A 23,086-nucleotide genomic window follows, 5' to 3' on the forward strand; every position below is an offset into this window, starting at 1 on the left:
ATGCATAAGGACTTTATTTCCATTATGTTCTCTCATACCCCCTTCAACTGTGTAATTCCTGTTATGCACAGATCATGTATTTAATTGCCTTCTCACTTTATCCAAACCACAAACATACTGAAATTGAAACATTACTCACCTGAGATGACTGGCTTTGGGAGAAAAAAGAACAGTTTTATTTGCCTTGGGAAGAGTTTGGAGACCAAAATGCAACAAGAAAAATGTACTTCAAGTGTTCAGTGATTTATTTTTTTCATTGCAAAAGCTGTTTCTTTGTTGGCTTTCCAGAATTATAAAATATCATTCCAATGCTTAAAATGAAAACTCAGTATGTTACTATGCATTTTTGAGCTACAACATACAACTGCTACAACATAGCATTAAAAATAAATGCAACATAATTTGAGTTATTTGAGCTTTGGTTGCAGTCATTGTTACTTTTTCTCACCTGTACATTTTATGCAAAATAGTTCCATTGAAACAATATTGATTTATGCTAGTTACAAAATCATAGAATCATTTGGGCTGGAAGGGACCTTCAGGTCATCTAGTCCAAAACCCTGCAATGAACAGGGACATCTTTAACGAGATCAGGTTGGTCACACCCTCATCCAACTTGACCTTAAGTGTTCCTAGGGATGGGACATCTACCACCTCTCCGGGAAACCTGTTTCAGCGTTCCACCACCCTCACTGTAAAAAATTTCTTTCTTATATCTAGTTTGAATATATCCTCTTTAAGTTTTTCTTATAGGCCCCTTTTAGGTATTGAAAGTTAATACAAAGGAATTGGGTTTGCAAGTGACAGCTCAGAATACATCTTCACTAAACATTTCTAGGCATGCTTCGCGCGCACACTCTTATCACAATCTTTATAAAGTGCTAACAAGCTTCACCATCATTCAACACTTACTTACCAAGTACATATTGATCAGATTACAAAAGAAACTGAAAGATAACATGAACCACTTAAAGTGTCTTTCTGGAACTAATCTACTATTACTTTGCTGGAATTGCATTTTATTTAGAGCAAGTGAGGTAGACAAAAACTAACTCAACTTAAATAGATGATAACATACTTTGACATATGATATATTAAGGTCAATTAAGAAGAAAATATATTCCAGGACAGAGTTTTCTCAAAAAAAAAAAAAAAAAAGCACATTTTATACTCACATTATGCAAGATGGTGAGGGAGAGGCTGGGAGGATAAGCTGTATGTATTGGCTGCCATTCTTGTGGCAAATTAACAAACAAACTGAAAACTCAATTTGCAGGCAATTCATATAAAAACGTGTCTTAACAAGTGGCACTGCTTTCTGCTAAGCCACATTAAGCTCCTTCCACAGAAAGCTGCAGAGTTTCCTAGCTCCTTTTTTTTAATGTGTGTGTAAATTTTCTCATTCTAAGATAGCACCTCTGAAAAAGAGAATCATGTTTTTACATCAGCAGTCAAACATGTCGGCTTTCTTGCCAGTGTAGGATATCTCATATCTCTGACAGTGAAAAAATAAAGTAACTGCTTCAGTTCTGAGTGATAACAACAGAATTAACAGCTTTACTAAACAGTTAAAGGAGCAGCAAAGGCAGGCTGCTTGGAATGGAAAGTGTTGTCTGGAGCCAACAGTCACAGCAGGGTAGGCAGAGCAAGGCTCTGTCTGACAGGGCAGGGTCCCATAGTACTGGAACTAAAGAGCAGAGCAGGTCCATGACAGCAGCCAGGACCAGTCAACATATCAGTGACTGCCAGATGAGGTTGTAATAACACGGAAGACCTCAGTCTCGCCAGAATGCTGAGGCAGTAAGGCAGGGCCTGATCTGATGAGGGTAACCGGAGTTGGCCACAGATTAGCGAATGTCAGGGAAGGCTGTAGAAATGAGTCAGCTGCACTAAGCTGGTCCCCAACCCAAACAAGGCCCCTGGAAGAGCAGGGTTATGGACTCTGGGCCCTGGCATGATAATGCATTTTGAAGACCTTTTCCATGCTTCATCATTCCAGTCCTGCAAACACCTGAAGAGCTGCCAAACCACTTAAAAAATTGAGCTAATGGAACAGAAATAACAGTGACCACCAACATCAATTGCTTCACTAATCTAACAGTTTTTGGCATAACTAGGATTACCAGTGCATATTTATTGGGCAACTACCCTTTTCCCCATACCCTCATAGGAAATTATATTGTGAGAAAAATGTGTGCAGTTCACTCATTGAGAATTACCATGGGGTTTGACATCTGTACTGTGTCTGCAGCAACAGCAGTGCAACAAATCCACTGTTTACAAGGTGGCATTTGAAGTGTATGCAGCTTGAAAATTCTCAGTGTGAATGACTAGAAACTGGACAAAATACATGTATCTCCTCCAGAGACAAAGGTCTTAGTGAAAGACACAAGTTCACACCAACTTAGAACTCCAACAGGCATCTGGAGCATCTCCTGGAAGCCTGAGCATGGTGCTCCAAGGTTCAGTAAAAAATTCAACCCTTCCATCTTATATTTATTCATTGCCGTGTCTAAATTAAGATTATTTCCAAAAGATGGGTTTCATGCACTTCATTTGTTTCACTGCTATTTCAAAGGAAAGAAACAAAAAAATAAATTCTAAGATGGAAAGACCTTTAACAACTAGAGTTTCAAACAGACTCAGTGTTTCATAAATGGATTGACCCCAGAAATTAATGCTGAAGTCTCCAGTAAAATACAAAGGTAATTGTTCTGCCTTCTAATAATTTTTATTTATTTAAATATTAGCTTTAGGCAAGAGATATATTTAGTGTGTTTATTTAATAAATGAATTAATGCACCCTGGAAATTCATGTATTGATTTGACAAAACAATTGAAAACAGCTTCTCCATTGCAGCATTTATGTACAACAGAAGCACCAGAGACTGGGTCTGCCTGCTTCCTTTTTTGCATTGTGAATGACTAGTGCCCCACTAAGATATATGACCTATTGTCCTCAGCAACAAAAATACACAGGCTTTTGAAGATTAAATAAGTATGCTTGAAGTGTGAAGCCAATAGTGCGCAACTAAGTAGAGCTACTAACATTTCTCTTAAGACAGATTGCTATGTGAAAAGTGTCCCATCTAGCTGAGACAGCAAATAAGCTGCAGCATACAAGTGAAAGCAGAAGAAAGGGGGAAAAAAGAACAATAAAATCAAAACATTGCAGGATTAGAGCAGAAAGAAAGCTAAAATTGATGTCATAAACTAATAACCCTAATGAAGACTGACTCAAATCTGATGTAATAGCACATTAAGAAATATCCAAGCATAAACTATTTCCTTCCTCTCAATGACATTTAAAAGTCATGAACCAGATAGTAAGGAATTCGGGCAGCTGCCAAGTGCTTGTTTTCCTATGTAACACAATGAAATTGTTCTCAAAGGAGTGAAAGAGATGTGACATTCTTCCAGCTTCACCTTTCTTGTTTAGACAGCAAGCAAAATAGAAACTATTAGACAGGAGATGAATCTTGAAACATCATCTTGAGGAATGTTAACTGATGTGAATGAGTAACTGAATTTAGCTTTCCATACATTGGAACAGAAAAAGGGAAAAAGCTTTGTATTTTGCTGCTTGAAGGTAACCCCAGTTACAAGCATATTCACACTGGAAAGCAATAACATTCAAGTAAATTAATCTTTATTCAAGGTAAAATTAAGCACACAACAGTAAGGCAGGAACTAAATCTTTGTCACGATTTCTCAGGACATCAAAGTAGTACTTCGATTTACCAAACTTAGGACCACTCTAAGTTTTAACACTTACAAGACTATTGTAGAAGTTGATCTATCAGGAACAAATGTTTTTAAATACCAGCATCAAGACTGTGGCTTAGAAAATACATTTTTAGGAGTCTGCCATTGTATAGCTGACTACATATCAATGTTTGTAATTAAAACCAGGAAACAATGCTTAGAAAACATTTTCTTAATGCTATTTGACATCACACAGAAGTGCTACCCCACGCAGCACCCAGTGCTCTGGAGGCTGAAGGGTTTTAAGATCCACGGCAGCAATAAAATTCGTATCTGTTCGAATTGCCTTTTTGTAGACTGGACATGAATACAGACGTGGATCTTTTGAAGCTGAAAAGACAGGAGACACAAAAATCAATGAGTGCAGATTGAATAAACGGGGTTCTAAAAGACTGGGCATAGTGCAAATGTAAATTTGAACCAAAGTTCAATGGCATACAGGTTTTCAAGTACCACCAAAGAAAACTTAACTTGGTTCTCACACTGTTTGCTACTGTGCTATTGTCAGTTGAAGGCCACATATGGCTTGAAATTCCTGTGGGTTTAACAGCATCACCTAGGAACTCAGTGTAGCAAGAAATATAAGTGGCCACTAAAGTGACTAATATTATTATTATTAGTTCAATCTGCCCACTGAGCATTACTTCTTATCACTATGTTATTAATGTGTCAAACTAAAGAATGTCCCATTTGAAACAACATTTTTTGAAATGCATTTAACATTTCAGAGTATAAATTGTCAGTTTCTTCACTGCAGAATTAGAACAGCATTCTAGTCATGCATTTAGCATCTTATGTGCTTCCACAGTCATCATGCCTCTCTCAAAAAAGCCTTGTCCACAAAAAAAATTTGCATTTTTATAAATATCTCTAACTCACATTTTATCTATAAATACCTTACATATAAATACCTTACCTTTTAAAAATAGATACGTTATCTTCTACATACTCATATATGTTTTGTGTGTATATATGTTTTAAAATTACATTGGGTTTTGGGATATGGGAAGGAGGTCCTTTAGGTTACAGAGTTTACATATATTAATGTTAATTTTGTTATCTAAGACATATAGTCAAAGGAACACAATGCAAGCATTTTTGTCAGAGGTGGCAGAAAACAATTAATCTGTAAAAAGTTAAAAAATTTATTAGCAACATATTAAGACCAGAAGGTACAGACTGATCTAAATATCAGGGGGAAAGTGCCTACCATCAATTATCAAGGCAGGCTGAAAGCTCATTTTGTATGGAAGACCAGGGAGTCTACACCATTGAAAAAGATTTTGTGTGTATACAATGAATAGCAACAGTTACTTGAGCTAAAGCCCAAAAGTCTTCCATGCAGTTGAATAAGTTACACTGAATTCTATCCAAACAGCATCCTTTACTGTACAGTTACTTACTATTATTCTCTGCATACATCCTTATAACAGGCATCATCTCGAAGAGCACCTTGGGTTTAGATTCAGTCAGCCTCATGTTTCTTCGGTCCCAACCAGCTCCTTCCAAGTACAGTCCATACACATAGACACCTTCCAAAGGAGGACTTGTGATATCATCCTTCATCCATTTAGTGACCTCACTGCACAGCACTACACTGTCAAGAGCCCATCCTGGGTTAACCCTTGTTATTTCCTGACCAAAGTAGATGAAAGTATAAAGGTTACATTTTTATGTATGCACAGAATCATTTTTTTCCCAAACATTTATTAGAAACATATTTCTATGGTCATAAATTATCCTCTTCAATAAAAATTAGAATTATTATAACCATGTTTACAGCACTTTGACTTCTCTCTAAGCTAGTGTTGGCATGATACTATAAGTTTTCAGTACTTTTTCCACTATATTTGACTTTCAATCTTTCTATTATACATGGTCTTAAGACCATACCAAGCAACACAACCACTGAGTGCCAGCTTTCATGAGATTAGAAAACATTAGCTGCACATGCTAAGTAAAAGAGCTCCAACAAAAGCAAAATCCATAATTTGCTGCATACTTCCTGAGGTTACCTTTCTTTTCCTGTACCTATAGTCTTCATTTACTGTATTCTTAATAATGAGTGAGAGCTAACTCAGCTCTAAAGCTACAGAAAGAAATTGGGAAAATACCTAGAGAATACTTGAAGACAGATATGGTTAAGATTCAACACATCTTTTAGTCAGTTAGTGCACTGGACAACACTGCTTTACCTTGCCCAATCCCTCACTATCGCATGCTATTAAGTTATGCTAGACTTAAGCATCTTGTAAATGTTTTCCATGACCTTTCTTTGAGGTAACTGGAATTAATGTTTGTCCCACACTTCAGTTAATTACATTCTTTAAAAGAGCAGAAGGTTCAATGATAATTCTGGATCTTCATCTTTCTCATTTCTGACTGTTCCATCACATAGCAAAGCCCAGAATGAGGTTGTTACATACCCACATTCTCTTCTTAAGGAACTAGAAAAGTTCTGTGTATTCCAACTGTTTCCCTGCCAACATGATGGAGCCATGTCTATAACTCAGCCTTCATCTCACAACATTTTTTTGCATTAAAAAAGTATATAAAAAATATGCAGAGTAAGACCTTAAACACAATTTACCTGTCTCATTGCAGTTAAAAATCCTTGAGGATTGAAAAATCCTGACATCCAGAAGCAATTTGGTCGGCTTTCAAAAATCCAATTGTAAAACTGCTGGTTTCTTTCTAAAAGCTCAGTAAACCAGAAACCAAGTGTACTGGAAGCCCAAGATGCCTAAAAATAGTAAACCGCATGTTCTTTCTTTATTTTTATTCAACAATTTTGAAACATATTAATGGCAAAAAATGGTGATTCTTCACAAGGTAGCAAACAACATAATAGCAAAGCACATTTAAAGCTCATTTTTCATATATCAGCTTTTAGTATCATAGTATCAGTCAGGGTTGGAAGGGACCACAAGGATCATCTACTTCCACCCCCCCTGCCATGGGCAGGGACACCCCACACTAGATCAGGCTGGCCAGAGCCTCGTCCAGCCTGGTCTTAAACACCTCCAGGGACAGCATCCCAACCACCTCCCTGGACAACCCATTCCAGGGCTTCACCACTCTCATGGTGAAGAACTTCCTCCTCACGTCCAGCCTGACGAGAGCCCCCTGGTAGACAAATGCTGCATCCCACTGAAATCTGTAGCAAGTTCTTGCTCTTTTCAAATTCATGGTTGCCATTTCATTTAGACATATTTAATGCCCTGTGATAACACTTTGTGGTGTTCTTTTTGCAAAATTAGATAGCTGTGTAAACTAGGAAGAAACATTGCACACATTTCACTAAGCCCAAGATTAAAGCATCAAGACAACAGGATTTTTGCCAAATCCATTCTACTTTTTTTTAAAAAAAAAAAAAAAAAAAAAGAAAAAAGAAAGGTAAGATTTATGTTAAGATTGATGACAATTTTTCTTTTATAGTTGTATCAAATTTGTAGTCTGACTTACCCCTTTTGGTCTATGGTTTCTACCATGAAAACTCTCTGTCAGTAAAAGCAATCCAAGCAAACACAAACACATACAAAAAAATCACCCTTATTTTGATTTCCACCATGAACAGCTCCAGTTGTCCCTGAAAACAACTTCTATGATGAAAGGCTGAGAGAGCTGAGATTCTTTAGTCTGGAGAAGAGAAGGCTTAGAATAGATCCTCAGTGCTTATACCTCATGAGTGGAAAATCAAAGATTAAGCCAGATCCTTGCTAGTGACAGGAGAAGAGTCAATGGGCATGAGATAAAATAGGGGAAATTCCATTTAAACATGAAGGGCTTGTTGCATGGTTAGTTGGTTGGCTAGCTGGTTTTTACCATGACAATCATCAAACACTGGAATGAGTTGCCCAGAGGAGTTGCTAACTCTTGATTCTGAAGAGTCCTGTGAAATCTGCTCCAGTTGACCCTGTTTCACAAGTGAGATTAACCTACCTCCAGAAGTCCCACCCAGCCTCTACTATTCTGTAGGCTCTATAACTACAAGTGTTATAGAATAGTAACAGTGTAATCCATTGTTTCCTAAATTTCATCATATGCTATATTTCTCTCTTCTGTTTAGCTTTTTATCCTGACAGTATGCATGTCCTGGTTTGGGCTGGAATAGAGTTAATTTTCTTCCTAGCAGCTGGTACAGTGCTGTGTTTTGGATTTATTATGAGAGTAATGCTGATAGAACACTGATGTATGTAGTTGTTGCTAAGCAGTGTTTGCATTAAAGTCAAGGATTTTTCAGTTTCTCATGCCCTGCCAACAAGAAAGCTGGAGGAACACAAGAAGTTGGGAGGGCACACAGCCGGGACAGCTGACCCAAAATGGACAAAGCAATATTCTGTATTATATGATGCTATGCCCACTACATAAACCTGGGGGATTTGTCTGGGGAAGGCAGACTGCTGCTCAGGGACTGGCAGAGAATTGGTGAGGGGCAAGCAATTGCATTGTGAATCACTTGCACTTCTCAGGTTTTATTTCACTCTCATTTTGTTACCTTCTGTATCATTACTCGTATTATTACTACTATTACTATATTTTAATATTTTTTCATTTATTAAACTGTTCTTATCTCAACCCATGTGTTCTACTTTGATTCTCCTCCCCATCCCACTGGGGTGGGAAGTGAGTGAGCTCAGTATTTAGTTGACAGCTAGAGTTAAACAACAATGAAACAGGCTGTCAAAATGGGAAATAATTGCATCGCCCACATTCATTTCTGGTTTTATAAATGGAAGAGGGCTTGTTTAGGCTGTGTTTATTTTGGCCTAAAATCTACTCCAGCTGTTGCACAGTCCTGGTTAGCACCTGTGTTTGAAACTGCATGTCTAGCGGCTTAGTCTAGCGGCTTAGTCTAGCTCTACAGAAAAAGAAAGGGGAAAAAAAAAGAAGAGGAAAAAAGGAGACTGCTTTCCCTTACAAAAAAAGTGATGTACACCTACTTTTTTCCATCTGGCAGGAATCCTTCCATCATACATACAATCTAAGGCATCCCTCAGGTTTTCACTCATAACAATTGTCCCATCAATGGCAAGTTTTAGGTCAGTCAGAGTGCTTCTCACTAAGGATATAACTCTCTGCATTTGTTCAATTTCCTGTCGCAAAAATATGTTCATAGGCTGAAACGGCCCCATGTTCTTCAGTTTTTCTTTTACCTGTATGTAGAAAACCAAATATCCTTCAACAGAAGTTTAAAAACAAAGGTGGTCTTACATCAAGGTTAGGCCTCAATAAATTTTTTCAGATAGAATACTTTTATTTAAGAAGTTAAATGATCAGCTTAGCATCTTCCTTGCATCCTCTGTGAGACAGAAATCCAGAATTTGTTCCAGAAGTCTACGATGCTGAAAGCAGCTATGTTTTCAGTCTGACTCATGATTTAGTCTATATATCATTCTATGAGTTAGCATTATTTAAATAGCACATAGGTCATACCCAATTGTACAGATTTCAGACTACATTCCAATTGACAGTTCCCAAGGTTCACTTTGTACAACAGAATCAGAATGGATTGCCCTAGCCAATTTGCCTCAGTATAGTAGTGCTATTTATCAGTAATTCCTGTGAAGTATTACAATACCAGGCAGTCTTGCATTCTAATGAAAGCTGTCAATATTTTTAAATCAAAAGTGTATAAATAGCAAATTAATGACTGTATGAATGAAACTAGAATTTCTATAGTCAATAGAGTCCTATTGGGAGATAGTTGAAAAAAATTATATATAACAGGTATTGTTAGTGATATGCATAACTTTTCTAAGTTTATCAGTATTTTGCTATACAATAAAGGAATTTAAACAATTTTCACCTTGTGAAGAATTTTAGTGCTTCACATTTGCTTTTATTAATGCAAACTAAATTTTAATTTGTCATTGCTATTCAGAGTTGATCTGCCCAAAAGTAGCTCTTACAAATTTAACAGGTCTAACTGCACCTGTACAATGACACTATCATAGACTCATAGAATCAACAAGGTTGGAAAAGACCTCAGGGATCATCAAGTCCAACCTATCACCCAACATCTCATGACTAACTAAACCATGGCTTCAAGTGCCACGTCCTTTTTTGAACGCCTCCAGTGATGGTGACTCCATCACCTCCCTGGACAGCACATACCAACAGCCAGTTACTCATTCTGTGAAGAACTTTCTCCTCACCTTGAGCCGAAACCACCCTTGGCACAGCTTGAAACTCTGTCCTCTTGTTCTGTCACAGGTTGCCTTGGAGAAGAGACCAAACCCCTCCTGGCTACAACCTCCCTTCAAGTAGTTGTAGACAGCAATAAGGTCTCCCCTGAGCCTCCTCTTCTCTAGTCGAAACAACCCCAGCTCCCTCAGCCTCTCCTCATAGGGCTTGTGCTCGAGGCCTCTCACCAGCCTCGTTGCCCTTCTCTGGACATGTTCAAGTGTCTCAATATCCTTCTTAAATTGAGGGACCCAGAACTGGACACAGTACTCAAGGTGTGCTGAGTACAGGGGCACAATGACTTCCCTGCTCCTGCTGGCCACACTATTCTTGATGCATGCCAGGATGCCATTGGCCTTCTTGGCCACCTGGGCACACTGCTGGCTCATGTTCAGCTGGCTGTCTACCCCTGGTCCCTTTCTGCCTGGCTGCTCTCCAGCCACTCTGACCCTGGCCTGCAGCACTACATGGGGTTGTTGTGACCAAAGTGCAGCACCTGGCACTTGGACTTGTTAAATGCCATCTTGTTTGACTCTGCCCATCTGTCCAGCCTGGTCCCTCTGGGGAGCCCTTCTACCCTCTAACAGATCAACACCTGCTCCCAACTTGGTGTCATCTGCAAACTTACTAATGGTGGACTCAATCCCCTCATCTAGATCATCAATAAAGATATTGAATAGGATTGGGCCAAGCACTGGTCCCTGGGGGAAATCACTAGTGACTGGCTGCCAGCTGGATGTGGCACCATTCACTGCCACTCTCTGGGCTTGGCCCTCTAGCCAGGTCCTAACCCGATATATAGCACTTGTCTTCAATACATGGCTATGCAACCTCTCTGGTCCTGCAGATGCTGAGTAAAATTTGAAGACAGTTGGACTAACAACTACCAGGAGATTTTGCTTATCACTAAAGCACTAACTTTCTGAGAAAATCAAATGGCAATCCTTTGAAGTTCTCAGACACCTGGTTCAGCCTTTTGGAAAGTCATAAAGTTCAGGCTTCTAGAAAGACACTAAGTCAGAAACTTCAAGCGCAAACATTTGGAGAACTTGTAGATAAGCAGCATTCCAAGTCCAGTTATGTTAACTCGTATATGTAGATAAAGTATATTATCATTATAATGCCATTTGAGGGAAGAAAGATTACATGATACAAAATAGGCTACAGAAAACATAAATTAACAGAGGTAAGAAATGGGTACCTGAAGAGAGTCTATAATCATGAGCATACCCTGCATAAGGAAAATTTATTACTGTGTAAAAACAGCGAAGGTGGTGCTGGATTGTACAAGTCTCCATGCTCCTTTTCACAGCTCAGCTTCCTGACAAGAGGAATTTGGCATTCACAAGCCACGTAGCCTTGTATCAGGTCCTTGTGCTAGCTCTCATTAAAAAGTAAAATGACTGAAGACTATGGATAAGAGATTTCACTCTCCTCAAGAAGTAGATAGCAAGCAAAACACCTAATTAATAAAGCATCTTACTGTCCAGATGAGCATGTAGCTACTTTGGGAATTGGTTGAAGTACAAACATAGGTCTGAACTCTTTCTGATGACATACTGGGGAGATTCACATCCATTTCCTAACAAAACTGATGTAAATGCTGTATTGCTGACAACTATTTTTTCTTGTTTCAAAGCTTTTGCAGATACAATAAACCACAAAAGTTTAGCGTCCCCTGATATATAAAAATAAGGAACCATAACTATTTTACAAGCATTTTCCTCTCACTTATTTGAGGCTCATAACTAGCCTTACCTGGGAAGAGCTGTAATGTCAGCACCCTAAAGAAAACTAAGAACCATGTACAGACCCAGAAACAACGTAAATTGTCCAAAAATTCAGCTGTAGTGTCCAGAAGGGACTGTACACAGCACAGTTCATGACAGTGTCCATGTGTGAATATCATCAGCAAATATTTTCTAATTTCAATTTGCTGATTCATCTTGAGAATCATTCTATCTTCCCTGTACACAGAAGGAATGTTGCTATTTCAGAAAAAAAATAGCTGCATGACAGCAAGTGTCCATTACAATTATAATTACATAAGCCATTATGTGCTAATAGGGATCCTGATATACTAAACACTAGGCTTCAGTCAGCAAAACCTAGCACTTGCCAAGTTTTTTAGCATTTACTTTACTGGATAAAAAAGCAACCTAAAAATATCTTCAGGACATATGCTGAATAAATATGTTACATTTTAGAAGCACAAATACACTTGGAGCATGACCTCAGTTCTCTACAGTGTCAACAACCTTTGTTGAAAGCTGATGATCCTACCTCCTTAAGCATTAAGTGGTTTCTTCTAAAAGCAATTCAATATACATTGACTTCACTATAAATGTTAAAAGTCTGGTCAGACTGCTTTAAAATATGTTTTTGAAGTATTGGCTGTATGAATGAATTCAGACTTGTTTTTTAGAAAAAAAAATGTATTCCTTTTTTTTTTTTTTTAATGCACACAAAGCAAGATGGAGTGAACAGTTTTTGACAGAATTTCATTAACTCACATCAAATGGCACATAATCAGCAGGAAGCTTTTCCAGCATATCATCAGCCACTCTGGCTACAACTGCCTCTCTGGTTTCACTTCCTCCATCAGAGCTATCTTTAGGCTGAATACTGAGAATGACATCCAATATGTCTTTGGAAAGTTTACTTTGGTAAGTGATATCTGCATTAGGATGCAAACCAAACACCTCTGGTGTGTCGTAAGCAGGAAGACTCTACACAGTAAAACACAAAAGAGGGAAAAAAAACACAGCTGGAGATGGATTTGTAAGCTCATTAGTAAAGAAACAACAACAACCGAAACAAAACACAAAACCTCCCACCCAGAACCAAAATAATCCAAACACATAATAAATAAATAAATAAAATTTAAAGCCCATTTACGTTTTAGAGGCTAGATCTCTTCACAGTTTTCAAACAAGAAAATACCTTGTGATCATTTGTCATGTCACAGGCCAAATCACACCAAGGTTAACAATGAATTCAGTTGTAACCACTATCCATTGTTTTAATAGTCAGCTTGTAGGTTTTATTTTTTTGAGGCTGCACTCAATGTCTGGATTCAATTAGTTGCCCTTTTTTTCTAACCTTCAGGTATGTCATCGATCAGATCAAGTGAAAAAGGAAAGGTTCTGGTCAGAACAGGCAGATCTCAGGGTCCCTTCCAACCCAAAGCATTGGATTTTGTAACAATAACATTGATGGCAACAATTAGCTGTCACTAATAGATATGGAGACTGTTAAAAAGCAATAAAGAATCTGCAAATAAAAAACAAAATATGGGTATCCAAAAGAAAACACAAAATATAAGGACGTAGGAACTTCTAAGAAACAAGTGAATCAAGTTTCTTTTATGTTGAAAGGTTTTCATTTACCAACCTGTATGTACTGAAGGTATTGATCCACTGTAGTGCATTTGGGTATGCCATATCCTTTGTAGAAGCTGAATTCTTGACTAAGTATCTTTTCACTGAATAGAACCTTTACAAAGGTGTTCATGAGCCTTTTGTCATAGTCATCTGTCACACGGCCACCATACTGGATCTCACCTATCATGTAACAAATGGTACTCCAGGAGATGCCCTAAAAACAAGCAGAAAGTATTGACTTCAGTCAATCCTCTTCCCCTCTGTTAATAAGAACAGCTGCTGCATGAAGTCCTGCAGCTCTGTCCCTTTTGGAAGAAAGTTATTTTCTTACTCTACAATGCTGTATTCCCAGAACAGCTTCAAGGATTTCTCAAAATAGAATTCATTGGAAATTAATTTGAGGCTATTCCAGCATGTGGGCAAGAAGGACACAGCTACATTCCAAGCATGCTTTCAGCTTCACTAAAATGCCAGTCATAAAACTGGCATTTTAGTGAAGCTGAAACAGATAACAGTAACAATAACAATGCCACATAACAATGGGCTATGTGAAAATGAGAAATGTAAGAGGAGTTCTTTCACACTCATTTAAAGCCACTACACTTGAGGAGCCAATTCTTATTGTTTTTATTCATAACAGATTTAAACAAAACAGTATTTGAAATACAGTGGTCCATATTTAACTATCTAACTGAAGGTTCTGGTGTTTTTAAATGCACAGGTTGATAGATTAAAAGTGGGATTAAAAGTGTAATTTAAGCCTGCTGCTCTAGACATGTGTAATTGGAATGTTGAATATTTGTGGAAAGAAATAAAAGAATAATTTAAAATGATGCTTGTGTTTCAGTTATTTGGAACCATGTATACATATTCCACTACTAGAAAGATCCATCACCATAATCTACCTTCCCCATTAAAACATGAATTACCTTCTTGACATCCATGCCATCCAAGTAGTTTTGAATGAATTGTACAGCAGCATTGAAATCAGCTTGATTGAACTCATAGGGTATATTCCAACCCAGAGATCCAAACTTGCGTCTTTCTTGAACTGTGGAGTGTAGAAAGGCTACAGCATACAACATTGGTTTCCACTGTACCATGTCACTCACATCTAGTACGTCCTGACTGACACCTGTTGATTGTAAGTAGACTTTATATGAAACACAGTCATACTATTTTTCAAAACTAATTCAAATCAACACTAAAACACCAATCCTGGAGACATTCAGTCTCCTAAGATTAAATTATCATTCTACAAATTGTTCTGTGATGGAGATGGTTTATAGCATGATATTATGTTGCTCAAATTAAAAGGATAAAATTCAGAAAAAGACTCCACCAAAATTTACTAACAACTGAATTAATATTAATTTCATCATAGTAACTTACACTTACTCTCAGTGGCTACAATATGAGCACGTGATAGCACCACAGAGTCCAAAAAGGAGCAAAATTTAAACCATTACCACTCACCACTATATGTTCTCTTTAGTCCAGCCCTGAGACCTTGAGGTGGTTCATAGGTAAACTTAATAGACATCTGAAGAAGGGTGATAGGGAACTGTTTGTGAACGTCAGTTGTCATCCACAATCTAAAGTTTTCATGAACAGTCTCTGTCTCTATTACAGTGTCAATCAACTCATCCAAAAAGTCAAGTCCAAGGTGGCAGTTTTGCAGAAGTGCCCATCCTCCCTAGTTTAAAACAATAGAATATGAAGTTATCAACACTGTTTACAAATTTTGTTTATGGTGTAGATTAAGAGCAAAGCCAAAGCATCTAAGATACAGCAAAATTCAGCATATTTAAGTACCTATCAGAGCTGTTAAAGAAAAAAATCCTTCAGCCATTTTTGCACTGGCTCAGCAAATCAAATCTTAATCATTTGATTTCATGTACATTTCACATAAAAGAGACCAGTAGCTATAGTTGTAGTACACAGGCAATTAACAAAGTATTTTTTGTCTCCAAAACAAAGCTCATGTGAGCTAAGGTGTGGATCATTCCTTCTGGAGGTTTTGTTAGCTTCTTTGGTTTTAGCATCTATGAAACGGTCTTTCCCTGTCCAATTTATTCTTCTCAGATAGTCCCTACTTTTTCCAATTCAGTGTATAGGCTGAAGGGAAGACCTTCTTGCTTGCTACAACTACCTCAAAGGAGGCTTCAGCAAGATGGAAGTTAGTCTCTTCTCCCTAGTAACAAGTGATAGATCCAGAGGAAATGGCCTCAAGTTGCACCTGATGAGGTTTTGTTTGGATATCTGAAGAAACTTCTTCACTGAGTTATTAAACAGTGGAATAGGCTCCTCAGGGACATTTCCAGGGATCCCTGTCCCTGGAAATGTTTAAATGATGCATAGACATGGTGCTAAGGGATATGGTTTAGCACCAGAGTACATAATGGTTGAAGTCGATGTCTTTTAAAGGTCTTTTCCAATAAAAACAGTTCTGTGATTTAAAACATATCTGGACATGAGTATAGCGCTTGTAAACACTGATAAATCATGACTTACATACGGAAGCTCAGAACTCCATAAAGCAAGAGGCTAAACCCTGATCCTCAGAACACCCACAGGCTTAGAAAATAACCACACTTTCTTAATTATTATTGTCAAATGATAGATACTGAAATTTCTCACCAGAATTACTATACTTCATACAGACATCTCACACACTTCATTAAGAAGATATGTGAGACAGTGAGAGAGAAACTGCATTTCACTTAGCTAAACAAAAGAAGCTCTTCTTCCATATCAAGTGAGTTTCTTATCAGATCTGCTAATTAGCTCTTAATGTGAAGTGGTAAAATAAAAATCTGAGGCAAAGGTCAGAGGAAAGCTGGTTACACAGACAAGGAAGAAGCTCATAACAGAAGTACAAGAAGCTTAATTAGTTCACATCAGCAGACACAGCAGTACTACCACCTGCCTGATGGACAAAGCACAATAAATTGGAGCATATTGTCTTTTCTTTCTCATACAGGAAATTTTATTCTTTAATTCTTCCATTTTTCACTTATATACTGCCTGTGCTATTAGAATAAAAATCCCAATTCAAATTTCAGACAATAGTAATACAAATTATTTTGCTATACAGCCTTGTTTTTCTCAAGGTTGGAAATAATCTTCTTCATTTAACAATATATGTCTGTATTACTAAAAATGCAACACTGGAAAAATGTTATGAAATGCTTGCTGAAGAATATTTAATATTCATGCAATCCAAATAATTAATACAGCTGTGGTCAGCAGTCAATAGTCTACAACAAGAACTTCATTTTATGAAAACCACTGATGCCTCCACAGTCCCCAAAAGCTTGTTGCAGTCAATGAAATGACTGAAAAAAAAAGTTCTGTTGTTCAGGACAATTATTTCTACCAATAAATATATGTTTTTGAATTAGCATTAACTACTCACCAACTTCATTTCATGACAGAATTTTCATTTCTATGATTTTAATACAGATAAAAAAAAAATTCAATTTTTTATCTCTTACATGAGCCATTGTCTGATGTAGAAGTTTACGAGCATGGATCTCTTGCCCCTGGCCCATGGAAATACAATGTGTCTCTGTCTTCAGTCTTCTTCCCAAAGCAATAATTGAGTCCATAGGATCAGAGCCCACGGAAAGCAAGCATATGAGAGGAGTACGTGGATCTGACTCTTCCCATGTCTTCTCCAAGTCTAAGATGACTCCCTCCACATATTTCTCCCCCATAGTGTCAATGATGTATTTTCTTGCCTATATTAGAAAGGGTAAATTTAACTTGTGATGTAGCCATTTAACACTGTTTTCTTCTAAGCATAAATCCAACCAATAAGTAAACTGAAGAGCAAAGAACAAACATGCAAATTTATTTTTACATGCTAATATAGCATACTGTCTTTGAAGGTGTTATTTATTACAGCCTTATAAGACCAGTTAAGGCTTAACAAATAATTATTCTATTACATATATCTGCATGTAATATTATATATAACACCTATAATTACAATATAGCATTATTAAACCTTTATGAAGATTTAAATATGCTATTTCCACTAGATAGCACAACTCTTAAGTCTAGCTTTCCTTTCCAAGTACTAGAGAAAAGAGAAGTATGGAATATATGCTTCAAAGGTTTTGGCTCTTTCCCACCTTCATGTTTGAAAAATAAATTACTGATGAAAATTACTATTACAAAGTAGAAGATCCAGAGGAACAGGTGAAGATCAACTCTCTTATTCCTTATTCACTTTGAAAGTTGTTGTATTATTATTCCTTTTCACTAAGAAATAGAAAGGGGTCTTTCAAATAGTCTGAGATTATTTTTATCATATTCTTTCTTATTGCATTGCCTTTGTTTTAGAACAATATTCCCATTAATAGCACTGTGTTACTTCTCAGAGAGAAAAAGATATTCAGCATTTAGCAGTTGATAAACTGTCAGTTTTCATTAAAACATAGTAAATTGAAAATGTATCTTGCCTCCATTAAAAGAACTAAGGAACTATTTTTGCATGATTGGTTTCAGGCATGTAATGCACATGTGAAAGACTTATACAGCATCGTTTTTAGTGATGCATTCCGACTTCAGTAAACTGCCAAGTGTTGCACTGAAACTAGCAGCAATTGCATAAGTTTTACTTTTTTTACTGGAAAAAATCAAGATTAAAAATAGGATCCTAGAAACTGATGTTTTTAAAAAATAAAAAGTCTAACCATTTAATAAACTTTAGTTTTACATTTCTCTATTTTCTAAATAGACGGCTTTAAACAGACCTTGATATAGATTTTTTTGCAATGTAGGTCTAATTCTTCCATACAAGAAATGATTCCCTAGTTTTCATTTATTTGCTTCATTGTTTCCAATCGTTTTTGTTTTCTCTTACCCAACTGAGATAAAAATCATGAAAATATTTTACTTCAGCCTAACATAAGAACACTTTTATAATTCCAAGTAGTAATACCAGTGAAGGCAAAAATACCTCCTGAATTGATAAAGAAGTGGATAAATACATGTTTCCAAATAAAATACTATCGCCTTAGTAAAATTGTTGGCTAATACTATTCAATGTATTGGAATAATTTTGTCAACACTGCCCTTGTAACAAATGCATAAATTGCCTGAAAAGAAGTTTAAAGCTAAACTGAAAAAGTACCAAACTGCAATTCTGTAACTATTCCAATGACACCTAAATAGACTATATTTGCTATATAAATGTACCTGAGCTATGGTCCTGTCAGGGCACCAAGATCTGATAAGAAGAAGATGTCTGAAGCAGTCCAGGGATTGACTATAGCCACTAGGAACCAGTTCTTCTTCAGGATTCTCACTATCAAACCAAATTTTCCACTGTTTCTCTGTTCTGGAAATCTGCATTTATACAATCGAAGGAGTAAATTTCACATTCTGACTGCCACTGGGTCACAAACTTTTAACGAGGGTCAGAGACACATAATCCACACACAGGCATTTGTTTTAGCAATGTTAGTACACAGATTTAGTAATTCTACTTAAAAGCAAGCAAACAAACAACCAAAAAACCCCAACAACACCACAAAGCAGATAAGTTTTCAAATTTTAAGTACAAAAAATTGTAGAATGCAGCAATGCTTTTATTCATACTCTGAAAAAAATGAGCTACTGCTCAGTGTTTTCCATTAATGATAAAATGGCATTGCTAGGTCAGAACAGAGATAGGTTCATACATATCTCTCAGAACACTAGGTACATATCCCAGTTGTATCCCAATCTGAAAGTATAATTATACAGGGTGTGAAATTTTCCTTTGCTACTAAGCAGCTGGGGCCACAACTGTGGCCATCTGCTGGTAGTTTCATTCTGTTCTATAAAACAAGCTAGTTTCCCATATGCCTTGACCACTACCAGGCAACCACTGTCAAATGTCAAATGACATTAATTTTAAAAAGCTCTTACTTACTTGATTAAGAATATCTGAAAATTGTTTAAGCTTACTGAGCTCCACCAAGTTCAACCAAGTCATATCCAGAATCCATTTAGCTGGTTTAGGAGGACAGGCTTTAAGGTCTAGGGAAGCACCACCTGGAAGAAATTCAGGATTAGCTAAAACTAGAACTGTTGGAGACATGCAAAAGACAAAAAAAAAAAAATCACACTACACATTGCAAGACTATATTCACATGACTGAGGCATCTCAGTTTGCAGAATGACTGCTTAATAACTAAGGACAGTCAGAAAGAAATTTCTGAGGTAGACTGAAAAAAAAAAAAAAGGGTGGAGAGGAAAAAAGCCACAAGAATCCAGACTTTCAGTCATGAGAGTTCAAGGTTTCTCTACTTTACAAATTCACACCATCTTTGGTGAAGAAGAGTTGATAGTTTGTCTGAATTATTTTTTTCACTGTGTACATTATGCTTATTTTTGCTAACCAGCTCTTTTAAAGATTTGATATTTCTTTGTGCAATGTACCTGGAAATAAATACTTGTCAGGAAAATATATTCTGAAGATTCAACACAGAAAATGTAACACTTATAATCCATAAATAAATGCTGCCTAGAAAACCAAGTGTGTTGGGAAGATAATACAAAATTATTCCAAGCTTTCAAGTGAAAATGCACAGTGCTTGCATACAGCTAAGACTAAAGTTATGTCACATTCAGCTAAGAGTCTGAGTCTTTTAAACCATTAACATTGCTTTTTGTTCCTATCTGCTTATTCATCCTCCCACAATTACCAAATCAACTAAAAGATGTTTAGTATATTTATAAATTATCTAGGTTAAACACATATCTGATGTTATCTGAGTGGCAGATATAAATATCACCTGAAAGAATACCTAATTTTTCTTTTAAATTCTCTTGATGCTCAAGGGTATGTTTATCTATATTCAGTGTGCTGCTATAAATGAGAACTACTATACAACCTTGTCTATCACCAGGCCAGACTGATAAGCATGTATTCTTTTGACTGACTGCCTTGTCATGTGCAAAGCCAACCATTGGGTTGGCTAGGAGATAAAACTGCAGCTCAAAAAATTTCCTACAATAATACACACTCTACTTAAAACTGTTCTGTAGTTCCAACCTTTAATAAGTGTCAGAAATTCTTCATGTTCCACTCTGTTTCTTTGTATATCAATCTTCAATGTAAGTAATAAGGTGAAAAGAAATTTGTGTTCCTCATAGAGTCCTCGACTGGTATATTTGAAGACTTCGTATGTCATATATTCAATAATATTAGTAATCCTCTTGCTAGTCACAGGGCTCTTGGTAGCTCTGTTGGAAGAAATTATTACAGGGAACACTATGTGAAAGACAAAAAGCCATAGTTCAGAATTCTCAAAACAGGAAAAAATCACAAATCGCAAACGGACCATCAGACAGCTAGCTAGCAGCAACTTGCAGATTGAAGGAGCAGCAAAAAAATCCTTTCTTATCAAGCCTTTCTGCATAACTGAAAATCAACACAGTGCAATAGGTATTAATTACCTAATGCTTCATTTTTAAGGACTCTAAGTACATGTGAGTGCTCATTGCCTTGGTAAAGGCTTAAGGGTATTTAAAGTTACGGGCAACACTGTTCTTTCTGTTTTCTTTCTTTACAACAAATCTTTACTGTACAACAATCACCTCCAGGACTGGTTAAATACAAATTATGCTTGTTGTTAGCTAAATTACCTGGCTACAGAGCGGTCAAAAAGCCCCAAAAACTGACGAAGTGAAGTTTGGTACATCACATTGACCATGCTCATCTCAGTAATGAGGAAGTATAAGATGCTACCTCGAGCTGCAACTGAAGGACGGGAGGAAAGACTGTGTTCAACAGTAGAAATGCAGAGCAGAAAATTTTAACTCCCTACAGCAAGCAGAGTGAGTTTAATTCTAACTCATTAATTCTAACTAATTAAAACATTAATCTTCATTTATACATCAGCAAAACCCCCCTTTTCTGTAATTAATGCATCCTAAGTAAAGCTAGGCTTGCAAATATGAACATATTTGGAAAACATCTGGGTGGCATACTGCAATGTTCACCGTCTCTAGAACATATAAAAGGTAAGATGATTTGAAGTACTCCTTGACTATCTGAACAAATTTATCTTCACAGACCTTTACAGGAGTCATATAAAAGCCAAATTAACCATATTGATTTGACTTATCCACTGATTTAACTTATTTCAGCAGTCATTTAGTTTTCAACACAAAGCTTTTACAAAATCTGCAATGATTTCTGGTACACTAACTGTGCCATTTTACAAATTTCCTAAAATCCAGGTGTAAGACTTAATTTCACAGTTGTTAGGTTTTTTCACCTGTCAGTTAAAAGCTGAAAGACTGATGAAATGTACTGACTACAGTAACCTAAGGATCTATGACAGGATAAACAAATCATTCATCTAAACAGATACAAAAATCATTTGTGTTTATACCAACCCCCTAAAAGAATGTCAGCATGTTGGATTCAAACATACAGCTACCCAGATACACTGTCTAGTTTCACTGATAGTCCATAAAAAGTGTCAGTTTAATAGGTAAAAAAGAACAACCAAACAATTTTCTTAAGTAGTAGACTAGATGGACAGGTACATCTGTACGGAGTACTGGGAAGTCTAGAGAGAGAACAGATCATTCCATTTTATAAATTTCACATGAAGTGTAACATTAACTGTTTTCACCACCAGAGCTCAAAATAGTATTTCCTAGATACATTTTATTGACAGGAAAACACAGAACCTTCTAACCTATCATGGTCTTCCTGATCTCATTCTATCACTTCTCTAAGTATTACTGTTTTAACCAAACACTCTAGTCATTTGTCCTTCATCACTACCTCCACTCACCAGGTCTGTACTCTTCACAGGCTGAGTTGATCTGTACTTCCGTTTCTGCAGAAGTTTTCAGTTTCTGTGTTACCTCCTCAGCAGCCTTCTTAGTGTTACTCAGTACATTTGTTAGACTCTCATCATCTGCTAGAGAACCCTTAGTGCTTGTAAGTCGGAACAAAAGGTTGTCCTCTAAGTCTTTAATCCTCCTTTTATTCATAGCCACATCTTCAATAAGATTTGTTCTTTCTCTCTCCAGTTCCTGTTAGAATATATGGTAATATTTGGAAAACAGAAGAGTAATCAAAAATCAAACTAAACCAAGATAATCAGTTTTAAACATACTGATCCTACTAAAACAATACAAGTCAAGAGTAACTGCATTAATTTGGGGAAAGAATTCCAGTTGTATTTCTGACAGCAGGTCTACTGCCAGATTTCTGATCCTGCTTACATAGGCATGCATTAACAAATCATTTAAGCAAATACTATGGATCATGCTCACGTCACACTCTAATGCAATTAGAATTTCAGAATAGTAATTGCTTTTTCTTCTCCTTTTGTTTCAAAGTGCAATCATCTTTCCAGGCACAGGATTTTATCTGACTTTATCTAATGCCATCATTACTTATGACCTGTTTTCCAATCAGCATATTGAGAAAAATAGTCTCAGTAACAATGAGCATGCTTAACCATTGAATCAAACCTCAAATAGTTCAAGAAGTGCATCTAAAAATACTCCATCAAACAGAGATAACTTCAGTCTCTCACTAAAAGGCTTCACTGATTAAGAAAAAAACCTCAAACATGTAGAATCCAAATTTATTTGTTTTGCTATTTAGTTGATTAATTAATACAAACTAGATGGTATATATACTTTGCTTTCTAGTGGTCACCTGTGGATACCTGTTGATTAACAGCTTTGTATTTAAAAAAGAAAAACACACAAACAAAATCACAACA

At 36.6% G+C, this 23,086-nt stretch overlaps 1 protein-coding gene across 1 annotated transcript in view; it reads right to left on the bottom strand.

Annotated features, from left to right (window-relative positions):
- Positions 1 to 3,897: 3,897 nt before the first annotated feature.
- DNAH5 (dynein axonemal heavy chain 5) overlaps positions 3,898 to 23,086 on the bottom strand; it is a 115,056-nt gene continuing 95,867 nt past the window's right edge. Inside the window, exons 66-79 of the mRNA XM_054164273.1 lie at positions 22,142 to 22,385; positions 20,979 to 21,093; positions 20,386 to 20,576; positions 19,261 to 19,382; positions 18,543 to 18,692; positions 16,832 to 17,077; positions 14,811 to 15,030; positions 14,264 to 14,469; positions 13,345 to 13,548; positions 12,465 to 12,680; positions 8,709 to 8,921; positions 6,356 to 6,508; positions 5,169 to 5,400; positions 3,898 to 4,095 (exon numbers count right to left, since the gene is read on the bottom strand). Coding sequence (XP_054020248.1) covers positions 3,944 to 4,095; positions 5,169 to 5,400; positions 6,356 to 6,508; positions 8,709 to 8,921; positions 12,465 to 12,680; positions 13,345 to 13,548; positions 14,264 to 14,469; positions 14,811 to 15,030; positions 16,832 to 17,077; positions 18,543 to 18,692; positions 19,261 to 19,382; positions 20,386 to 20,576; positions 20,979 to 21,093; positions 22,142 to 22,385 — 2,664 coding nt within the window. The 3' untranslated portion in view covers positions 3,898 to 3,943. The remainder of the gene's footprint in view (positions 4,096 to 5,168; positions 5,401 to 6,355; positions 6,509 to 8,708; positions 8,922 to 12,464; positions 12,681 to 13,344; positions 13,549 to 14,263; positions 14,470 to 14,810; positions 15,031 to 16,831; positions 17,078 to 18,542; positions 18,693 to 19,260; positions 19,383 to 20,385; positions 20,577 to 20,978; positions 21,094 to 22,141; positions 22,386 to 23,086) is intronic.

This window comes from Dryobates pubescens, chromosome 9, assembly GCF_014839835.1.
Source record: "Dryobates pubescens isolate bDryPub1 chromosome 9, bDryPub1.pri, whole genome shotgun sequence".
NCBI classification, from domain to species: domain Eukaryota; kingdom Metazoa; phylum Chordata; class Aves; order Piciformes; family Picidae; genus Dryobates; species Dryobates pubescens.